The 19,864-nt window shown below is 35.7% G+C and overlaps 1 protein-coding gene across 4 annotated transcripts in view; it reads right to left on the minus strand.

Moving 5' to 3' along the window:
- CCSER1 (coiled-coil serine rich protein 1) overlaps positions 1 to 19,864 on the minus strand; it is a 572,831-nt gene that overhangs the window by 110,829 nt on the left and 442,138 nt on the right. The window contains exon 9 of one of the 4 annotated variants that reach the window (XM_027636006.1): positions 13,649 to 13,694. The exons of the other annotated variants lie outside the window; for them this stretch is intronic. Within the exon in view, the coding sequence (XP_027491807.1) occupies positions 13,649 to 13,694 (46 nt within the window). The remainder of the gene's footprint in view (positions 1 to 13,648; positions 13,695 to 19,864) is intronic. 4 annotated transcript variants of the gene reach the window in all.

Raw genomic sequence — 19,864 nt, forward strand, 5'->3', positions numbered from 1 at the left:
ACAGGGTGCCTGGGGTAGGACTCCACATCATCGGAAATGACAAGTATTTATACAAATCATGGTTTAGATAATAGTTCATATCATTTAGACTAAGCATAAGGCTTGACATGTCACTGAGTCATGACTCCTTTCATGCCTTCTCAAAGGCTTGTAGATTTTTTTTTTGCAACAGAAGACTTGACTACCTTGATCTGGATGGGTTAGAAACAGTTTTGTAGATTTTCTTGGCATTTCAAATCAGCACAGGAAAGTGCAACATTTTTCCTTTGCAGCTGAAATCAGAATTAAACCAACCTCATACCTGCTAAGAAACACATTTAGATGGTGAGGGTCAGCACATGACACTCCCTCAGTGGGATCACAATGTTAATTGCTACATGCTCAAATTATGTGCTTTCAGCTGCTTTAAATACATCATCCATCAAAGATAAATTACAGTATTTAAATTGCCTTCTGCCTGTTGTTTTCAAAGGAAAAAAAAAATCCCAAATCAGTCTTCAAATAGTTAGTTATAAAATAAGTAATATGAAGAATTACTCTATATTTGTCCTTCTTGATTTTCCATCTAATTCAGAAGCAGGGCAACTGTTTAAACAGTATACTTGGAAAAATACAACAATATAGCACCTCATCCTGTAATTAGCTTGGTATTTTTAGGGAATCTGTGTTCCATGTCACTGTAAGTCCATTAGGAAACAACCGACGTCCTGCAGTGGTTCTTTTTGTACTTTATAGCTCCATGCAAATGCGAATGCTGAATCTGTAGTGAGGCATCCTGTGCTTACGGCAACGAAACATACATTTGGCACACAGATGTACTCAGACTTTGTGGTTTTCCTTCTCAGACAAATTAATACTGCAGGGTACTTTTTGCGTTATTGTTTTATTCCATATGACTTATTGCACAAATTGCATTTAAATTTTAGCACTGAAGTAAAAAATTAACCGTAAAATGTCCAGATGTGATTACCATTTCAGTCTCTGGCTATATTTGACAGTTCCTTTGAAAATATTTGAAATACTTATAGAACCATAAACATGTTTAATATCATACTCAATAAATAATAAAAGAAATTATGTTTGCATCCAAAGACAGATTGCACACTTCACAAAGATGAGCAGAGAAATAATTTTTCAAATCTTGAGACTGTTGCTTATACTTGACCTGGACAGCTAACTGAAATTATTGTATCATTAAAGCTTTCAGTAAAGCAACAGTTACATTGCTTCCTACAGATCATTTGGATGTGCAACTTGCTGGCAAGTTTGACAGCTGGATGTGAGATCTTTCAAGCTTTTATAAGCATTTTATAAATTAATAAAACTCCTTCACTGTCACAGGAAAGCCTCCTAAATACCCTTATCCCCTTGCTGTGTGGTTAGTGCTGAGGCAAGAGAATATGAAATCAGTCATGGGATGGAAGCACCCCCACCCCTGCTCCAAGGCAAATTTAGTTGTATATAAGAACAGTCTCAATTTGCTCTATTCACACCCGTGAAGTTAAGCACGTACAACTGTCTGCCTGGCTGAAAGGCACATTAATCAAAAAAAAAGAAAAATCTTGTATGTAGATGGTGAGAAGTGGGGCACACAGCACTCCAGGTGAGCATCCCTCCTCCCAGGTCTCTGTGTTGTATTCTCATAGGATGTTTGAGAGATCGAGCCAAGGGGTGCCAGTAGAAAAAAAAATAAACACATGACTGCTATTGCTAGCCTTCAGTCATCACACCTACATCATTAACTTGTGCCACATGAGACAAAAGAAAACAAAACGAAGAAAGGAGGGTTTTATACACTGTCTTTCATGTTATGCTAAAAGACAGCCATATTGTTCCCAGTCTAAAGTAGCAGTTGCTTTATTTTAATTAACTCTGCTTATTTTGCTGATATAAGTGACTCTTAGACTGCTTTTTAAGATTAGATAAAATTTTCAACTTATGAACAATCACTGCTGCTGAAAAACAAACTACAGGTGCTTATAGTTATGTGACAGCAGTCTAGTTTTTGTACAGTCCATTTAAATTTCATTTTTTGAAACTTCCCAGCCAAGGAACATCAATAGACCAACAGAAATCTTTACCCAAGCTTTCTCCTACTACACCACCATACATGCCATAGTTGAGGGCTACCAAACAATGTAATGTGACAGGAGACATTCATCGCCCGGGAACTCTTCTCCTTTCCAAGGCTGGCTTTGGCTGCTAGCAGAAAAGCCAAAAAAAAAAAAATCCTGTTTGGCCTCGACCTGTGCGTTCTTCACAGGAAGACGTCTTAACCCTTTCTAATGAAGACTGAGTATATATTATACTGTTTATAGTTCACTTACGTAGAAATGAGTTGGCAAAACTGATGCTAGCAGATATACTGTACATGGTCAAGATAGCTAAAACCCAAATGAACTCAAACTTCAAAAGCTTTCTCAAAGCACCATTGAGAAAAATCATACAGACTGAAATCTCTGTCAAGGTTTTATCTACAAAAGCAGTAGCTCAGAGTGGAAATGCAGACACAAACTGCAAGCAAGTGAGGCTTACAAAACACTAGCTAGTGACAATTAGAGACCAAGCTGATCCCCCAGTAATACTGGCTCTTTTCTCAACCTCCATAGTTTTGTTTTTTTTTAAAAAAACATTAAGAATAAATTAAATAGAATAATAAGGTTTTCCACATCAGGAACTATTTTAATGTTATAGGAGATACAACACAGTCAGCTAGAACTAGGTTGTGTTGAAAGGACAACCCAGAGGCAGGCAGGGATACATGATGACACTGAAACACTGAGGATTGTTCTGTACATAAACCCATGACTAGTGCAAGCTGATCAACACTCAGAGTTCCTGGAAGGAATACAAAAAGACATGAATTCACACTTCTGGATTGTCTGCATCAAGCTAGTGAACCATATCTTTATACTCTTGCCTATGCTTGTCTTTCAAACACCTCTCTTTGCATGGATGATGGCATTTTTCTTGCTTGGAGTCATGCCTCAGTAAGCTTAAGTGCCTGATCCCTAAATTTCAATATCTAAGCCTACTCATAGAAACTAAATATAAGCAGCCTAGGGGTGATGATGATAATCTGATGAGTAAAATATTAAATGCTAGCATAAGATCAACTTTATGCATATACTCACTATCATAACAAATAATGGTCTTTGTTAACTCTTCTTACAGATTTTAACTGTAAGAACATGGAATACTGCATCCTTTCGTAGCAAAGGAAAGGGTCACGGATCATTCCTACTTTCTTGTTCTCCATCCCAGGTCTAGATTCATTCCCATGGAGCTGGCAGGAGACTGTGGTAGAGACAGACCCCTGAACTGAACAGTTCTTTCCACCTGGGAATTACCAGTGGGTTTCTTCAGACATACTGTTAGTACAGAGGATAAGATTTTTCACTGCCAAAACATGCAATCTTCAGTAATAAAATCTTGGTATACCTTTATTACCTATGGTAGAGTTCATTTTTACTATGTTCATTTTTGCATCTCTTTTCTTTGGTCTTTTAAACCTCCAAAGATCAGATATACAGGCAAATGTCAACAATATGAAATATCTTTAAAATAAAATTCTAGAAGCAGCAAACTTATATAACGTGCTATTTTAACAACCAAACTAAGGCGATTATTAGCATTTTGAAGAGAAGGGACATAAAAATTATTGTTGCTTTATAGAAAAGCTTAACAAGGTTTTCTGTACTGCATTTACTGTATTTTCTTATAACAAATGCTTGAAATAGCTTCCAGAAAACATTCAGCAGATATTTATTACCCAACAATAGATGACTGTAACAAAGCACATAAAAGCCTCTCATTCCCTTCCTGTGTGCTTGAACTTCAGCAGTATGACCAAATGACAATAATGAATTGAGTTTTCTATAAAAGCAAAGCAGTGGATGTTAGAAATGAATGGATGAAAAGGCGGAAAATCTTCTTAGCAAAATAACTGAAGGAGGAATGTGCTTGAATAAACTGAGTTGATATATAAAGTATTATATACACTACTACTTAAAATTGCACGATGCCAAATGGTCGTTTTTAGCAAACCATACCACATTAGTTGTATTTATAGTTCCTATGGGTGAACTTGATAAATCCTCATAAATAATTCAAGCATTAGCAATGTCTTGCTTCATCACATTAAAAACAAGTAATTCTAATTAGTGATCTATGAAGCATATAAAATCCATGGTGTTTATGGGAAGAAACCAGAGTAGATCATTTGTCTAGCTTCTCTCTAGAAAGGTACAGGCTGTGAGGGAGAGAACAGCAAAGGGTGTATTCACAAACTTATGTGGCAAAGATAAATGCTGAATATTCTTATTCCAACATTTAACTCTCTTCAACCATCTGAAGCAAAGTCTACCAGTTTGCTCTTTCCACTGTTGATAAAATGCAAAAGTGATTGCAATGATCATGCTTGCAAAATCTTAGATGGGAAATCTGGGAAAAGAAGTCGTGCCATGTTGATTAAAGGCAGCATTTTTTAATCCATCCAATGGATATAGAAAACTGTTAAATGGTTTAATAGCTGTATCAGAAGGACAAAAAATGGCATCGTTCATTATTCAGCCTATATACTATAATTATGCCAAAGCAAAATATATTCATGATATCTCTAGGCATACATGCAACAAATAGCAGGTAATAAGCAGAGCCTCACAGAATTTCTCCGCTCCGTTTAATATACGCTAATGGAAACGGCTTGAAAACTTTTTAACATGGACTTGCCTATTAAGCCTTTTAGTAATTTAAATAACCTACTTCAGCAGTCCCAAATTTCATTAATACTCTTAGGATGGAACTACTGACCAAAACAATGAGTACAATAGTTTTTAATTTAACTACATACAAGAGAAAAGCACTATCTATTACAATAATTAATCAAAAAGCAAATACAGTCTCCTTAATTGTAAATGCCGAGTGTCACCCAAGGTAACTAAAATATAACTGTCTAGACTGTAAGTCATCATAAAATGATTTTGTAATACCTCACATCATGGAATAACATTTTTTTCATGACTGCACATACTCTAACTCAGAAAAACATGGGTAAATATGTTCTTTAGTTTAAATTCTGCCTGAGACTGCTTCACTCAAGTCTGTTCCAACATCAATGAGAAGACTGGTATGTAAAGTCACTAAGTCTCTGACACTCAAATGTCCTGAGAAAGAGTCTTTAAGCCGCAACTTTCACATTTTCTGAGTAGAAATGTTCACTGTTGACATTCATTCTGTTGCATCCTTTTTCTACCACAGTTTCTTTCACTGGAGGCTTTATTTCAAATTGCTATGTATTCTACTACTCTTCTCATTAATGAGATAAGGCATCAATTTTTTGCAGATGTTTTTCTTAATTTTCCTGATGCTTTCCTTATATAAACGTCTGATAACTATGTGATCAACAGAATATTTATAACAACTGAACACCTAAGCTGCTAGTAGGAAAAGTTTTTCACAGCAAAATTTAACAACAGGCAATCTTAAAGTATGCATCGCTACTATCGTAATTATTATAAGACAGTAGATGGTCATCTGGAGAAAGATTTTTTTTTGTGGAAAAAACTTGTCCAGGAACAGCAGTAATATTACAGCAGACAAAAGAGAAGTACTGAATGACGGAAATTACTCCACTGACAAAACATAAGTCAACATATGCCCATACTGACAATTTATTACAATTCAAAAATAGTTCTTTTAAAAAAAAAAAATCGCTGTTAGATTTTAGATAACTGACTAATCGGAAACAGGATTAGTTTGAGAGGTAATTTATTCAGAATAGATGAATCTCTGAGTTTACTCCTAAAGGAGATCTATCAGAGATTCAATTTCATTACTCATAATAGAGTTAGGTGAATAAGGGACTCTTCAGTTTTATGCCTGAATTAAAATGATCAGATCAATCAAAAATATTTTGTAAGGCCTAAAATGAAATATTACTTAAATTGAAGAATTATTTACCGCATTAACCTTATTTTTAGAATTAAAAAAAAGTATCATCACTTTGAAAAGTCAATCTCATTTGAAAAACTTGAAAACAAAACCACTTAAAAAGATAAATTACTCCATTTACTAGTTTAAGTTTCTTAGATTAACTGCACATGAATTTGCAAACAGAAAATAAACTCAGAAGAAAGATGCAGCTTCAAAGACTGCACATTTTTTCTCTTATTTCTATTCACAGCAGTGCTTCCCAAATTACAGACTCAGAGAAGCACTGGTTGGAATGGGCCTCTGGAGGTCATCTTGCCCTGCCTCCTTCTTGGAACTACCACCAACTCCAGGTGAGCTCAGTCATGCCTCCGACTGGTCAAGTCTTGAAAACATTTGAGGATGGAGATTTTATAACCTGAGCACTCTCTTCCACAGCTGCAACAGCCTCCTTGAGTTCTTCCTAATGCCCATCTTTACCTGCCAAGTAGTAATTTATGACCTGTCAGTGCCATTTCTGCTTATTTTCATGGGGAAAAAAAGCTTAACCGCCCCCCCCCCCCAATATTAAAGAATTTCATACAGAAATTACTTTATAATAAATGTATCCTTATGAACTGTATTTTACAGAGGTTTTGAAGAGAGCATTTCCAAAAACATCCAATTACAGGTAGTTGAGGTAGCTTAAGACAACCCCTAAATGCTTTGTTTTTAAAATCATCTAGTGGTTTAAAATTAATTTAGCAAAAGCCTATCTAATTTCAGTGGACTACCTTAGTTTTCATCTTTTAACTCGCAAAATAAGCGTAAAACCATGTATTTCATTTTTACACACTATAATGGCAGCAGAAAACAACAAACACAATAAGCAATTCTTCAAGCTCATGGCTTCTATGCTCTATTTTTCCTTGATTAAGCTGTAATCAAGTCAGTCCATGAATGCAAAGCAGGACAGGAAGAACTGATTATGCCTGATTTTGGTGAATCTCACCCTGATGGACATTTATTTCAATGATGAAAGACTAAGTGTTTGAAGGGCTATTGTATTTTAACAGGAAACAGTATCTGGTTTTTAATCAGATTATGACCATAGCTTTTTTTTCATGCTCAATGATAAGACAACCAAGACAGCAAATGCCATGATAAGATAGCAATTACATATTTGTTTTCTTCTCCCATATTCAGGTGTGATGTGCAAACAAAACTGATTTTTAATGCTCCACTGTACATAGCAGTCCTACTCTCCCTCTTCAAGCACAAACTGATGAATAACAAAATTCATTTCTATAAATTCCTCAATGTTCTTAGGTACAGAGCCACATCCTTCCATACAGTACTCCTCTTGGGGAGTTTTATACAAGCAGGAAAAATCCTTCCTTACAATCGAGGAATGAAGAAACAAAGACAAATAAAAGCCACATGTTAAGATATCACATAAAAACTTTTTATTTTTGTTTTATATCTAAGTTCTATGGCTTTTATGAGTGGATTCCAAATTTGCTAAATGAAATCTCCAGTCTCCAATGTTTTCAAATAATCACTTTTTAAAAACTTTCATTGTGCTAATGTTTGTTTCCATAGAAACAGGAATGAAAGCAGAAACTGCTGTTAAAGGAATTAGAATTCTCTCCCACAAATGAATGACTAAAAAATAATAATATATTAACAAAACAATTGTCAGAATATATATTTTATCATTTTGCAAAACCAGAGCATGATCTTACCTCTACTGGAGTTAGCAGGACTGTAACTTGTGATTACATTACAATAAGCCTAAATCCCTAAGAACGTATTACTGAGTTTAAAAATGCAATAAAAAGAATATTCAGTTAAATGGATAATTTTGTAATGAATTTTTAAATTAAATTTACCAGGTGATTGTCAGATAAGGCCATTTTTAGAAATAGTACAATGAAGATTTATGAGCCAAAAATGTAAAACAATAGATTCTAAGGATTATTAATATTTATATAATTTATTTCTAATAAACAGAATTAAAATTATTTCTAATAAATTACTTGCTAATTTTTTGAAAGTAAATTACTTCCATTAAAACCTGACTGGAAGTTTTTTACAGTTACCCAGATACATTTCTATGCTCTACCTAGACAGTAATTGAATGTACGGACATCATACTTGCATAAAGCTAAACTTTACAGAATTAACATACTTCTTTTAAGTAATTAAGAAGCTTTGTTTTTTCCCTCACAAAAGCCTCCATATCTTATAAACATTTACGCACCTCCCATAAGAAAACTGGTAATAAAGAAAGTCATAATTTACCTCTTCCAAAATCATAACTTCAGTCAAAATCTTGAAAAGAGAATCTATCCCGAATTAGCTTGCAGTTAGCAAGGTTTCTGAATTCACAAAAATCTTACTTATGCAGAGTCCTACTGAGTTAAGACACTGAGTTACTCAGATGCATTGCTGCACAATTATAATTTTTAAGATACAGACAACTTTTCCTCCACCGCATGAACCTCAATCACTTTATTCTCTGGATCAGCTTCTGTTATACTACATATACCTACTACTATACAGAAGAGCAACAAAGCTGGTGAAGGGTCTGGAGCACAAGTCTTATGAGGAGTGGCTGAGGGAGCTGGGATTGTTTCGCCTGGAGGAAAGAAGGCTCAAGGGGGCCTCATCACTCTCTACAATTACCTGAAAGGATGTTGTAGTGAGGTGGGGGTCAGCCTCTTCTCTCAAGTAACATTGATAGGATTCAGAGGAAATGGCATCAAGTTGCTCCAGGGGAAGTTTAGATTAGATATTAGGAAAAGTTTCTTCACTGAAATCATGGTCAAGCATTGGAACAGGCTGCCCAGCAAAGTAGTGGAGTCACTATCCCTGCAGGTATTGAAAAGACGTGAAGATGTGGCACTTAGTGACATGGTTCAGTGGTGGACCTGGCAGTGTTAGCTTAATGGTTGGACTTGATCTTAAGGATCTTTTCCAACCTAAATGATTCCCTGATTAAGAGAGGCACAGCCTTTGATAGCTCATATTTGCATGAAGCTTGGGGCTTTCCCATCTGCACAGCTTAGAGAGGCCCAGTTAATCGGTGACTGCGTGAGATTAAGATATCAGGAATTTTCTTAGTCAGATGTCCAGACTGGAGAATTCCCATCTGGCTTACAGTTGGGGGGAGAATTTTGCACCCTCCTGTGAGGGTGAAATCTCCTTATAAAGCTTAAAATACAGTGATTTATTTCCTATGCTTACAATTTTCATCATACCTAGAAGAGAATTCTGATAGATAAACCTTTGGAGAAAATACCTGGTATGGTATGACTTTGCAAATGTGTAGGTATTTTTAACAAGCATTTTTAAGGCATTGTTTTAACCAAACTACTACTTACTTACATCTTGTTTGCAAATATTTTGATCGACTCCACAAGAAAGTGACTGCCAGTACTTTTTCGTAAGAGAATATGTTTTTACTAGTGTGCTAGCCTATTCATTTATGTGATTTTCATTAAAATTCTGAAATAAAACATTTTAAATATTTTTGTTCATAACTTATGCATTTACCATTACCACCTTAGGTTTTTCTCTTTATCAGAAAACTACTCAATTCAAAAAGGTTTTTTCCTCCACAATGTACCATAAATCAATAAAATACTTAACTTCTCAGCATTTTATCTTATTTCCTTGTTTTCTCCTTCTGGTTGACCAAAGAAGCCATCCAGTGCTTTGAAATATCTTGATGGTGGGCAAGTATTTAAGATGTTTCATCATGTGAACTATCTACATTAGAAATTTAACTCTTGTAATTTCCTTTCTACATATTTTCTGCTGTAATTAAAATCACTACAGCTGAATTTAAAACTCTGAAGTATTTATATTTGCCCCAAGTAACTAAACTTTGTTTGTGAGATTGCAACATTAAAGTGGCATTTATCAACCAGCTAAGACTCTACTTCCTTTAATTTTGATGTTAGGTAATTTTATTTTAAATTCTTCATTGTATAAAATTCCATGCCTAGAAGGCAAGTTTAGCTGCATTCAATTCTGGCACTCTTCTTATCATTAGATAGTATGAAATTCTCTGGATATAATATAGCTATTCCAAGTGTCCATTGATCCATTTTTTTCTGTCTGTAAAGTTGATTGTCAGGTACCACATAACCGTATTATTTTTGTTGTGATCCTTCTCTGTTTCAAGAATCTCTGTTGTAGCATGGTTCTTTCTATGCTATTTCTGCCCATTGATTTCTTCTTCTAAATAGTGCTAATCAAAACAGGTAAGTATTTTTCATTTCCAAATTACATGTAAATGAGAATACATTTTCTTAAAAAGTACTACCCACTGTCACCTTCAACTGGCAATTACTTGCAGTTTGAGGACATTTCAGGCTAAATAAGGAAAATGTTTGGAATAAAGTCTTTATAAAAAATACCATAGGTATAAAAAAAGTAAAAGCTTTGCCTTCTGGTGTGCAATCCACTACGCTTTAACACAGGATATAAACCTAAAACCCTGACTACAACATGAACTTTTGCAGGACAAAAGTGCAGTTTGAAGGAAATCTTGCAATGAACATGTGTGTTTTCAGCATTGTGGTGTTTACTTTTCTTTATGTATTTCATTGGTGTATTTTTGCTTCTACTCTATGTAAGAGACAAGTGACAGAAGAAAATATGAGAGCCTTTTTCACACTAGGGTGACTATATTGCAATTCTGCCAAAAAATCTGCAGCTGCATTTTATTTTGATACAAAATTTTATTAAGTCATAACTGTATTTTGTAAATCTGTATTTTGCCTTTAGGTCAGCACTATTCCAATGCCCCAAAGCTGTGTCATACAGCTATCATTATACTCCTGTATTCACTTTCGACTCCCCATCCTGTGCCCTTGCATCCTATTTTCTTGCTCATTACAGATTTTCTCATATCTTTTGGTCAGTTTGGATTGTATGGTGCTTTTCTTTCACTTCCGTTGGTATCTTTATTGTAAAACAGAAATAAAGTTGCAACCTATTCAATTTCAGAAAGCAAGTTTCTATCTTGTGGAAAGGAGCCTTAACTCCCATATTGGAATTTATTAGTTACCCTTATAAGGAGTCTCGCAGTTTATAGCCAGAGTCAAAATGCCCTTTGAGTAGAGGTTTTTTTACTTTAAAATGTTATATAAACATCATAAGCCTCAACCACTTACTACTTTGCCACATTTCCCCAGCAGCTTCTCTGGACCCTGGACTAGAAGAGGAAATGTGGTAACACAGAATTAGCACTGATGTCACTCAATGTTTAGGACAGCTTTGGATGCCCAGAGGTCCGTGACTTCCTGGTGACTTGCAACACCACCACTGAGCCAACCCTGCTCACTCTGGAGGTGAAGCACCCACAAGTCCCCTGTAGTCTAAAACATCTCGCATGAACTGAGATCAAATTAATCTTGCCTCTTCCATTGCAGTAGAGTTACTGTAGGATCACAGGTCACACCATCTGGAAAAAACCATTTCTGCTACCTTTCAGTTTCTATGTGATAGGACACAGCACTCATCCAGTAGCATTGCTGTTCTGGATTCCCAGACAACCTCTTTTCCCATTCATTTCTGTACATGATCAAGAATAGCATTCAATGCTTGGTAAGGACCAGGAAAAAACAAAGACCACCAATGACCAGAAGACAATGTTAGGATGTTCAAGCTATAATTCCACCTTCCTGTTAGAAATTTATCACAAAATATTCATAGTTCCATAAAACCTTTGCCTCCCAGAACACAAAAAAGCAGAAAAAAGCTGGATGAAATAATTCCCCTGGATGTTATGGATTCCCTTATTTACATGGGTTTTTTGCTTCCATTTGTTTCACAGTAAAGGTACTGACACATTCTATAAGTGCTGCTTTAAACTTACTTCATCTCACCATTTTAGCGATGTTACTTTTACTCTCTTTTCATCAACTAAGCACGGAGATTCTGACCACTTCTTCCAGCCTACTCATCCACATATGTAACCCAACCATTATCCATTCCTCTGCCTACTTCAGAGTTCTGCAACTCCAGTTTGTTACCCAAATTTTTAACCTGTCTTTACCAGATAAAACATTTTCTTCCCTTCCCATAATTTTTCTTATGTTCAAATCCCAGACACTTCATCACATGATACTTAATCATTCACCTCAAACCCGGGCTCCATTTAAGAAAGGAAGCTGTCAACGATGCACAGTGCTGATTATATAGTACTGAGCATGTTAAAGCATGTTATTGTTTCAGTGTGTTTCCAAAGTCTTCAGTGATGTTGTTAATCATAAAAATCAGTAGCAGGATTAATTTAAGTGAGAGTAAGCCAGGCAGAAATTTGAATTTTCATTTTAGCAGACTGCTAAGTGACATACATATTGGATAAAAATAACTCCAGCACCGTTTTTCTGAAGGACTCAATGAGAATATTAATTCTTTCCACCATACCTTAAATAACTGTAACAGGAGTACAATTATATTTCATGAAGAGTGTTACATCTTGATATTTTTTACTTCCCTTAGATATACCCAGTAGAATACGAACATCTTGGATAATTGCACAAAAGAAAGGACAGTCATATACAGATCATATTTTTTGTTACTTTTGCAAGACCCACACTCATAGACAAATGCCATATGTTTTCCTAGGAATACACAAGAGCAGCACCAGTGAATTTATGCAAGCAACATGTTTCAAGACTGCCAACAATGAAGCATCGTTCAAACTGCACTGTATTTTATGAATAAGCCTGTAATGTTATATTGTAATGAATCTATTTGACATTCAGCAGTGTGATGCAGTGCACAGTAATTATAATAATGCAGTGCATGGCTGTAGCTTATTATGTGCATATGGAAGACACCAATGTCTTTAGTATGGACATTAACTCAAGGTAGGAGGAGAAAGACAGAAATAAGGAATGTAAGAAAGTCCTCATCTCAAAGTCTGATGGTATTCTGAGAATCTATATATTCAATATACACACTCACACGCGAACACTATTAATGCAGCAGAGAGATCACCTTGAATTAGAATGCAAGCCTTTCTCTTTTTTTTAATATATAGCACACTGTGATTTCTCAGGTTTTTGTAGACAGCAGGGGGAATTTATTTTAATTTAGGATAAATTTTATTTATTATCAATAATTCCAATGGATTTAAGGAAACAAGATGAATGAGACCCCTTTCTAAAAATTCCCTTTCCTCCTAAACTCAGCAGATGGACTTGTTCTTCGAATTAATTAGAAGGAAAGTCTTATAAGGAATACAGCCGATCTCAGTAGCATCTGCCTTACACCACGTTGTTTGATTTTCCATTTCTTCATTTTTTGAGGACCAGATTTTTTTATTTTTGTCTGCGCAATGGAGAGACTAATTTGAAGAATAGGAAAAAGGGTCTGTTTAGTTTTAACAATGCTTCTCATTACTATGCTGCACACATAATCTGATAATATTATTCTTATTCCCCTCCAGACTTTGAGTCATCATGTTATTTTCTTCTCTTCTTGCAACTCTATAGTGCACAGCGCAGCCCCATTTTATAATGTGTTGAACAAAACACAACAAAGAAATAAAGAAGGGGTCAGTAGAAGCTGTTAGCTACAAACACATTACAGGCAATATACAACACCAGTGGTTGAATATTGACCTCAGGGCATTAACTCTATATTGGCATGCCATGCTACAGCACATGAACACATAGTCATCTTTACAACACAGAGCGGAATTTAAGAGACTCACATAATTGCCTGCGAGAAGGTACAGGAGCACTTCCAAATGCTGTGCCCTGTAAATAAAACACATTTTTTTTGGAGCAAAGGATGTCAGATTAACAGCAGCAGCAAATGAAAAAAATGACAGGACATGAAGAAAATGAAGGCAGTGAAACGAAATAGAAGAGTTTGTTATTACTGAAGAACTGCAGTTCCTACTTTCAGATAAACATAAATTATAGTGGAGAACATTCTGTGAGTAATCCACCCATCAGTGAACACAATGAACCAAAAAGAGAAAAAAGAGAGAGAAAGAAAGAAGACAGGAAAAAAAGTATCAGCCTAAGACAGGCATGCTCATACTTGTCAAAAATTAAATTTGATGGAAAGGACAATATATGGAGTATATATCAATATGAATTTCTTTACAATAATAAGAAGGTTCAATTACATCAATGTCTTAGCTGATACTGTCACTGTTTGAAGGTAAAGTACATTTCAAACAGGTATGAAGGAAAGTGAGTGCAGTACTGTTTGGTTCCTGCCACTTCCTCCTTATCTTCTCTCCACAATTCTTCAACATGTCCTCACTGGGTCAGTTTTTTGACAGCTGACAGGAAGCAGTTTTATTAAATGCCCAATCAATATACACAGTATGCTCCACCAGTAGACAGAGTGCTTCATCTTTTGTGCATTATGCCACCAATTACCACACACCTCTGAAATACCAACTGTGCATGTAATCAAACCATGAATCAAATACCAAGCAAGTCATACCAGTTAGGATCTGTAGGCAAATATCTTCCCAACGTGATCCCCTATTCCCACAATCTCCCTCAGCACACTCGCCTGCTCCCCCCCAAAATCAATAAACCAATCCCATAAAAGCAAACTAATAACAGAAAGAAAGAGGGTGACTAGGTAAAGAGAAACTTTAGTGTATAAAATTTGAAAAGCACCACTTTTAAACTATGTTGTCTCATTCTGAATCTAAACTATGAATCAGAGCTTTGCTTTAAATTTGTGTCCAAGACTGCATCCTCCTTTCCAATGTAAAAGACCATTCTGATCATTTGGACTGGGTAGTCAAGGGTGACTAAATTACAGTAAAATTTAGTTTGCAAGTATTCCCTTAAAAAAAAAAAAAGATCAAACACCTGAAACTTACAAGACTTGAGTGGAGCTTGGCTTCCTTTGAAGTCAATTTGACTTCTACCATCTCTTAGAAGTCAAGGCTGGGAACTGATTTACCAGACATTTAGACAGTACTAGGCATTGGTTCTTGAAGATAATTTGCTCTTTCAGGTCTTGTAAAATGCCATTTTCCTTTAGCTAGGACAAGTGAAGCATATATATGCATATCTAAAAAGTGCAACAGAAAAACCATCTTTACATCACTGATCCCTTATCCCTTTTTTAAAGGAAAACCAGAATACTGATGAAATAATTATGATTATTCTTCACTTTAGATACTATGGTTGTGACACTGCTATGCTATGGCCACATGCAGTGTTGGGTAGCTCTGCAGAAACTATTTGTCTTACTATGCCCCAAGCTTGTCACTCAAAGAACAATTCCTTCCTGCAACTGCAGTAAGAGGCCGCAGTCACTGCAACAAGTAGCCAAGAGGGCAAGCCAGAGTTAACTTGTGTTAGAGCAGCAAAAGCATCAGTATCTGCATCTCTTGTTTTCAAGGTTGCAAGGCTGCCAGGAAAAGGCAGTAAGCTCTCCTACTTACCAGGAAAATAGGGAAAACAGGCAGTGTGTTCACTTTTCCTCCAAGGCAGGCAAGTGCCCTGCAAGTGCACTATCCCCGAATGCCACAGTTATTTCTGGGGTTATTTCAGCACTGTCAAACCCCACATTTATCTCCAGCTAACATCTCATAGTAGCCAAAGGGCAAGTTGGTTTGGGTACCAAATCCAATCATACACTTAGCACTCATATGAGTTCTTCAGTGGCTGCTAAGGCTTTACCTATTATTTCCAGTGCTCCCTTAAGTCTTTCAAAAACAAAATACAGTTATTTGAAATACTAAGGAAATTTATCTACAGCAAAGTTAGAAATACTGAAGAACACACATTGCACAACGGCAGCACCACAATCTCCCCATTCTCCCAACTATATGTTATCCTGTTTTGCCTAAAGGCTTTCTAGAAAAGCTGAGGTACACAGTGGTACCTTAAATGAGCATACCTCCTAAAAGTAAGTTTTCAGTTCATCATTTAAAAACATTAAAATGATTTGTGAAATCATATAAAAAACAAAAAGCACAAAAGTAAATTGGTCTGACAATGGTTAAATGACTACTTGCTTATTTAGCCACTAGTTTTCTTCTTTTTCCTGTACTTTTAATGTGTAGCATGTACATTTTCCCCAGCCGTTAATCAAATAGAAAACATTTACACAGCCTCAGCTTATACAAATTCATCAACCAAAGAATTGGGAATTTAATTATTGATTGTTGATTATTATTATCACTACTGACAAAAATTATGTATTTCTAATTACATAATGCTATTTTGAAAAGCAAGATGCCAATGAATTTGACTGCACTACTTTTTAACATTTCTGATTTCCAGAGTAATTTGTCTTCTCAAGGGAAAAGATATTTATCTTTTAACCAGGCCTTCCTTTGCTTTTCACATACTCCAGAAATAAATGTTATCCTTCAGTATCATCTGGCACAATAATAAATAGAGTTTTTCAAAACTAAGCCAAGTTTCAGGCTTGCAGAAAATTCAGGCTCTGCTAGAACTCATGGTAGTTCAACAGTTCCAGTTACATATAATTTTCTTTCTGTCCTCTCTATGTGGTAATCCTAAAAGTGTCTAGGCTTCCACGATTGCTTCAAACTAAATACTTTATTAAGTTTTCCAAGTGCCCTGTGATTCATGGATATGTAGAGTCTTACAAAGGGATAATGCTATCAATAATACAGAGGCATTTTAGATTACTAATTACCTTGTAGTTACTAAGTTAATGCCTTATAAAGGTTAGCACATGCACCTGAAGCTTCCAAGGGGGTAACTCTTCCTCATCTTTTTGCTGCATAATTTTAACTAAGAGATCACTTACTGAATAGCATCTCTCAAAATACTCTTCTCAGTATACAGCTAAGTTTGAATTTCGATTTATCTTTAAATACAGTTGCATGCATGCACGAAGTTCACCATGACACTGATTTTCATACATTTTAAGGTATGTAACTCATTTTGATTTACAATGGTCTGAAGTTCTTTCAAAGGGTACATAAAACATGCTAACAATAGCATCTTCTATACCTTTATCATGTAAATGCACAAAACAGAGGTACAGAATCAACATCTCCAGATCACTGTGCAAAAACGGGGTTTTCTTGGTTGATCCCTCTGCCTGTATCAACTCATTGCTAAAATGCCAGCAAGTCAGGTTGTCATTTATGAGAAGCAGTTTTCATGATGATTACACCTTTCTTAATCACTTCAATTAGTTCTAAAGAACTTAACATGCATAAATAAATCTCTTTGCTAATTCATTTCACATGAAATAGATTTTAAAAATTATATTCTTGATATTGCAACACACATTATTCTTCCAACAAATACCAAAATAGTCCAGTGAGTGCAGTGACATACACTTCATCAGCAGCCAATTAACATGCCCAGGTAAGGAAACTGGAAAAAGTCACTCTTTGTGAACAGAGACTTTCTGGAGGGAAGGTTTAAAAATGGACAGCCCCTAAATTTCACTTTTAAATATACATGTGAGGAGAAAACAGATATCAGTACCTGAAAAGTCAGAGCTCAGGAATCCATCCAGATCTGTAAGCTAAAAGTGAAGATGCCAGGATGCCTCATTTATAACATCTGGCCTATTCAAAAGGCCAGTGAGGGAAACACAATTTTTAGACTGCTTTGCACACAAACACAGTATGAAAAGAAAATACATCTGCTCAGGTCTTGATTCCTGCCTACATCTTATAGCCTGTGTCACAAAATATATTGAGATTTCAGTCTGAAGTGATTGCTTGCCTGGGAGGGCCAGAGAAGCTTAAGTACTCTATGCAATCAGACTAATTTATTTAATATTTACCATAGCACCAGATGCTGAACTAAGGACTAATCAGCTAGTTAACTCAAGCTTAGGATAGATTCCCTAGGAGTTGTGTTCCCTGTGAAAGCAGGGCACAGACTAATTTTTCTGTACGTTCCTTTGCCATGCAATTTGGTGCCACAGTCTCTGTTCCTCAAAAGAGAAAAATAAGAGAGGCTTTTATTTTAGCTTTTCTGCCTCCATATAACATATCCTCAGCATCCCCTCATTTTTAATGCAGGAATGTTTGATTACCCAAGACAGCCCTAAAATGAATGTGGATTTTATGCACCAGACAAGCAGATACACAGTTGTTCCGTTTACATTCCTTCAGTCAGTCATTTCTAATTTCTTTTCACTTAGCTTTCAGAAATGCAATCAGAACATTACAAAACTCAGTTCTTTTTGAAAACACTATCAATTTTTAATCTTGTCAAGGTGAGAGTATGACACAGTTTCTGTCAGAAGTCACAGTTAAGTATTTGCTGAAAACTCCAATGAACTCTGCAAGAGAATCTGGCATTTAGTTCCCACAGCTGTTTTATTTCTCACATCCTCGCATTGAACAGAACCAGTCACTGTCAACTTTTTAAAGTAATGACTACAAACACCAACCAGTCTAAATATTTATGACTATAGCTATTCTGGGACAACAGCAGCAAGGAAGTTCAAATGAAAAGGGTTCATAATGCAACCTATTCAACAAAGCAAAACATCCAAGTATGTATTAGCTTGCTTTCAAAGGAAGCTTTTCAATAAAAATACTTTATCAACTGCATGTGTTTCCTATATCTAGCTGAACTCTAAAGTTATGATTTCACCTGTTATTAACTTAATATAGCAACCAAAGTCCTCTGGGTTCACCTTGAGCAACTTGGAAGCCTCAGTACTGCAATATATGAAATGATCAAATCAATTCAACTGAATACCCCCTCTGCAGAATAACTACACAAATATTGCTGTTCTTTTTTTGTCACTTTCTATGAGGAATCTCCACAAAGATGTGCATTAACAACAGACCAATCAATGCCAGAAATAAACAGAAGAGCTCACTACCTGTCAAATGAATGCTTTTCCAATAAGGGTCCTCTATTCTGTTAGAGCACAAATCCACCTATTACATGGTTAAAAAGGGAGATTAAAAAAAAAACTACACAAAAAAATCCCAACCCCCCTCTGCTCCCACAAAACAACCCAAAACCTCAAAACAACTTCAACTTCATGTTATGATTTTAAAAGAGCCTAACTCATGATATACAACATTTTCCCTAGACAAAGCACATAATACTTTGACATGAACTTTGAATATTCTTCTCACCACAGAAACCAGACCACTATCTCAGAATGTTTCAGAGTACTACTAAGAATAAATAGCACAGTCTTAAAAGACAGGTTATACTGAAGTCTTAGTTATAACCACATAAAAAAAGGTTCAACTGATCTCACAAGTGTTCTGAAAGATAATTCCACATCAATACATGATGGCATACTATCAACAATATGTAAGATTTCCTAGAGACAGAACAACTTGCTACATCACTCTCACGTTCTCTCGTAAGAGCAGAATATATTTCTTTCACAAAGAGGGCAAATGTTAAAGTGGTAAGATGTGCTTTGGTGTGACAGTTTACACTTGTATTACACAGCACTTCACTCACTGAGTGTATCAATGAAATGATTAACAGACCAGTGTGCTGCTACTCTGAGTTCAGAGGTGAGGTTCAGTAAAGGCTTCCTTGGATCTACTACTTTTCCAGTGCAATGTCTTAACTCTTAAAAGGTTATATATATATATATATCAGTTAATTCAATATAATGACATTAGTATGTCTTCATATATAGTGCCACCATATTCTAAAATATGCAGACTTCTATCAAATCTTTTCTCCAAAGCTTCAGTTTAGGTGCAAGAAATTTATTCATTAACATCTTCTCGATCACTGTGTACTACTCTGCACGCTCAACCTTAGTAGGCACAAACACCTCAAAAGCCCTTTCACAAATCAAAATCTGTATCTAGCTCTCCAGTATATCCTCACTACCATAATATGATCCATAGCCCCCTTGACATAAGTACTGCCTCTTTCAACTGCATTTAGAAAATAGCTTGTAACAGCTCCTTTTACCATGCGAGTCCCAGCTCAACTCTAGAACTTGGTAGCAGTGTCCT

This window comes from Corapipo altera, unplaced genomic scaffold (assembly GCF_003945725.1).
Source record: "Corapipo altera isolate COAL_440 unplaced genomic scaffold, ASM394572v1 22b, whole genome shotgun sequence".
NCBI lineage: Eukaryota > Metazoa > Chordata > Aves > Passeriformes > Pipridae > Corapipo > Corapipo altera.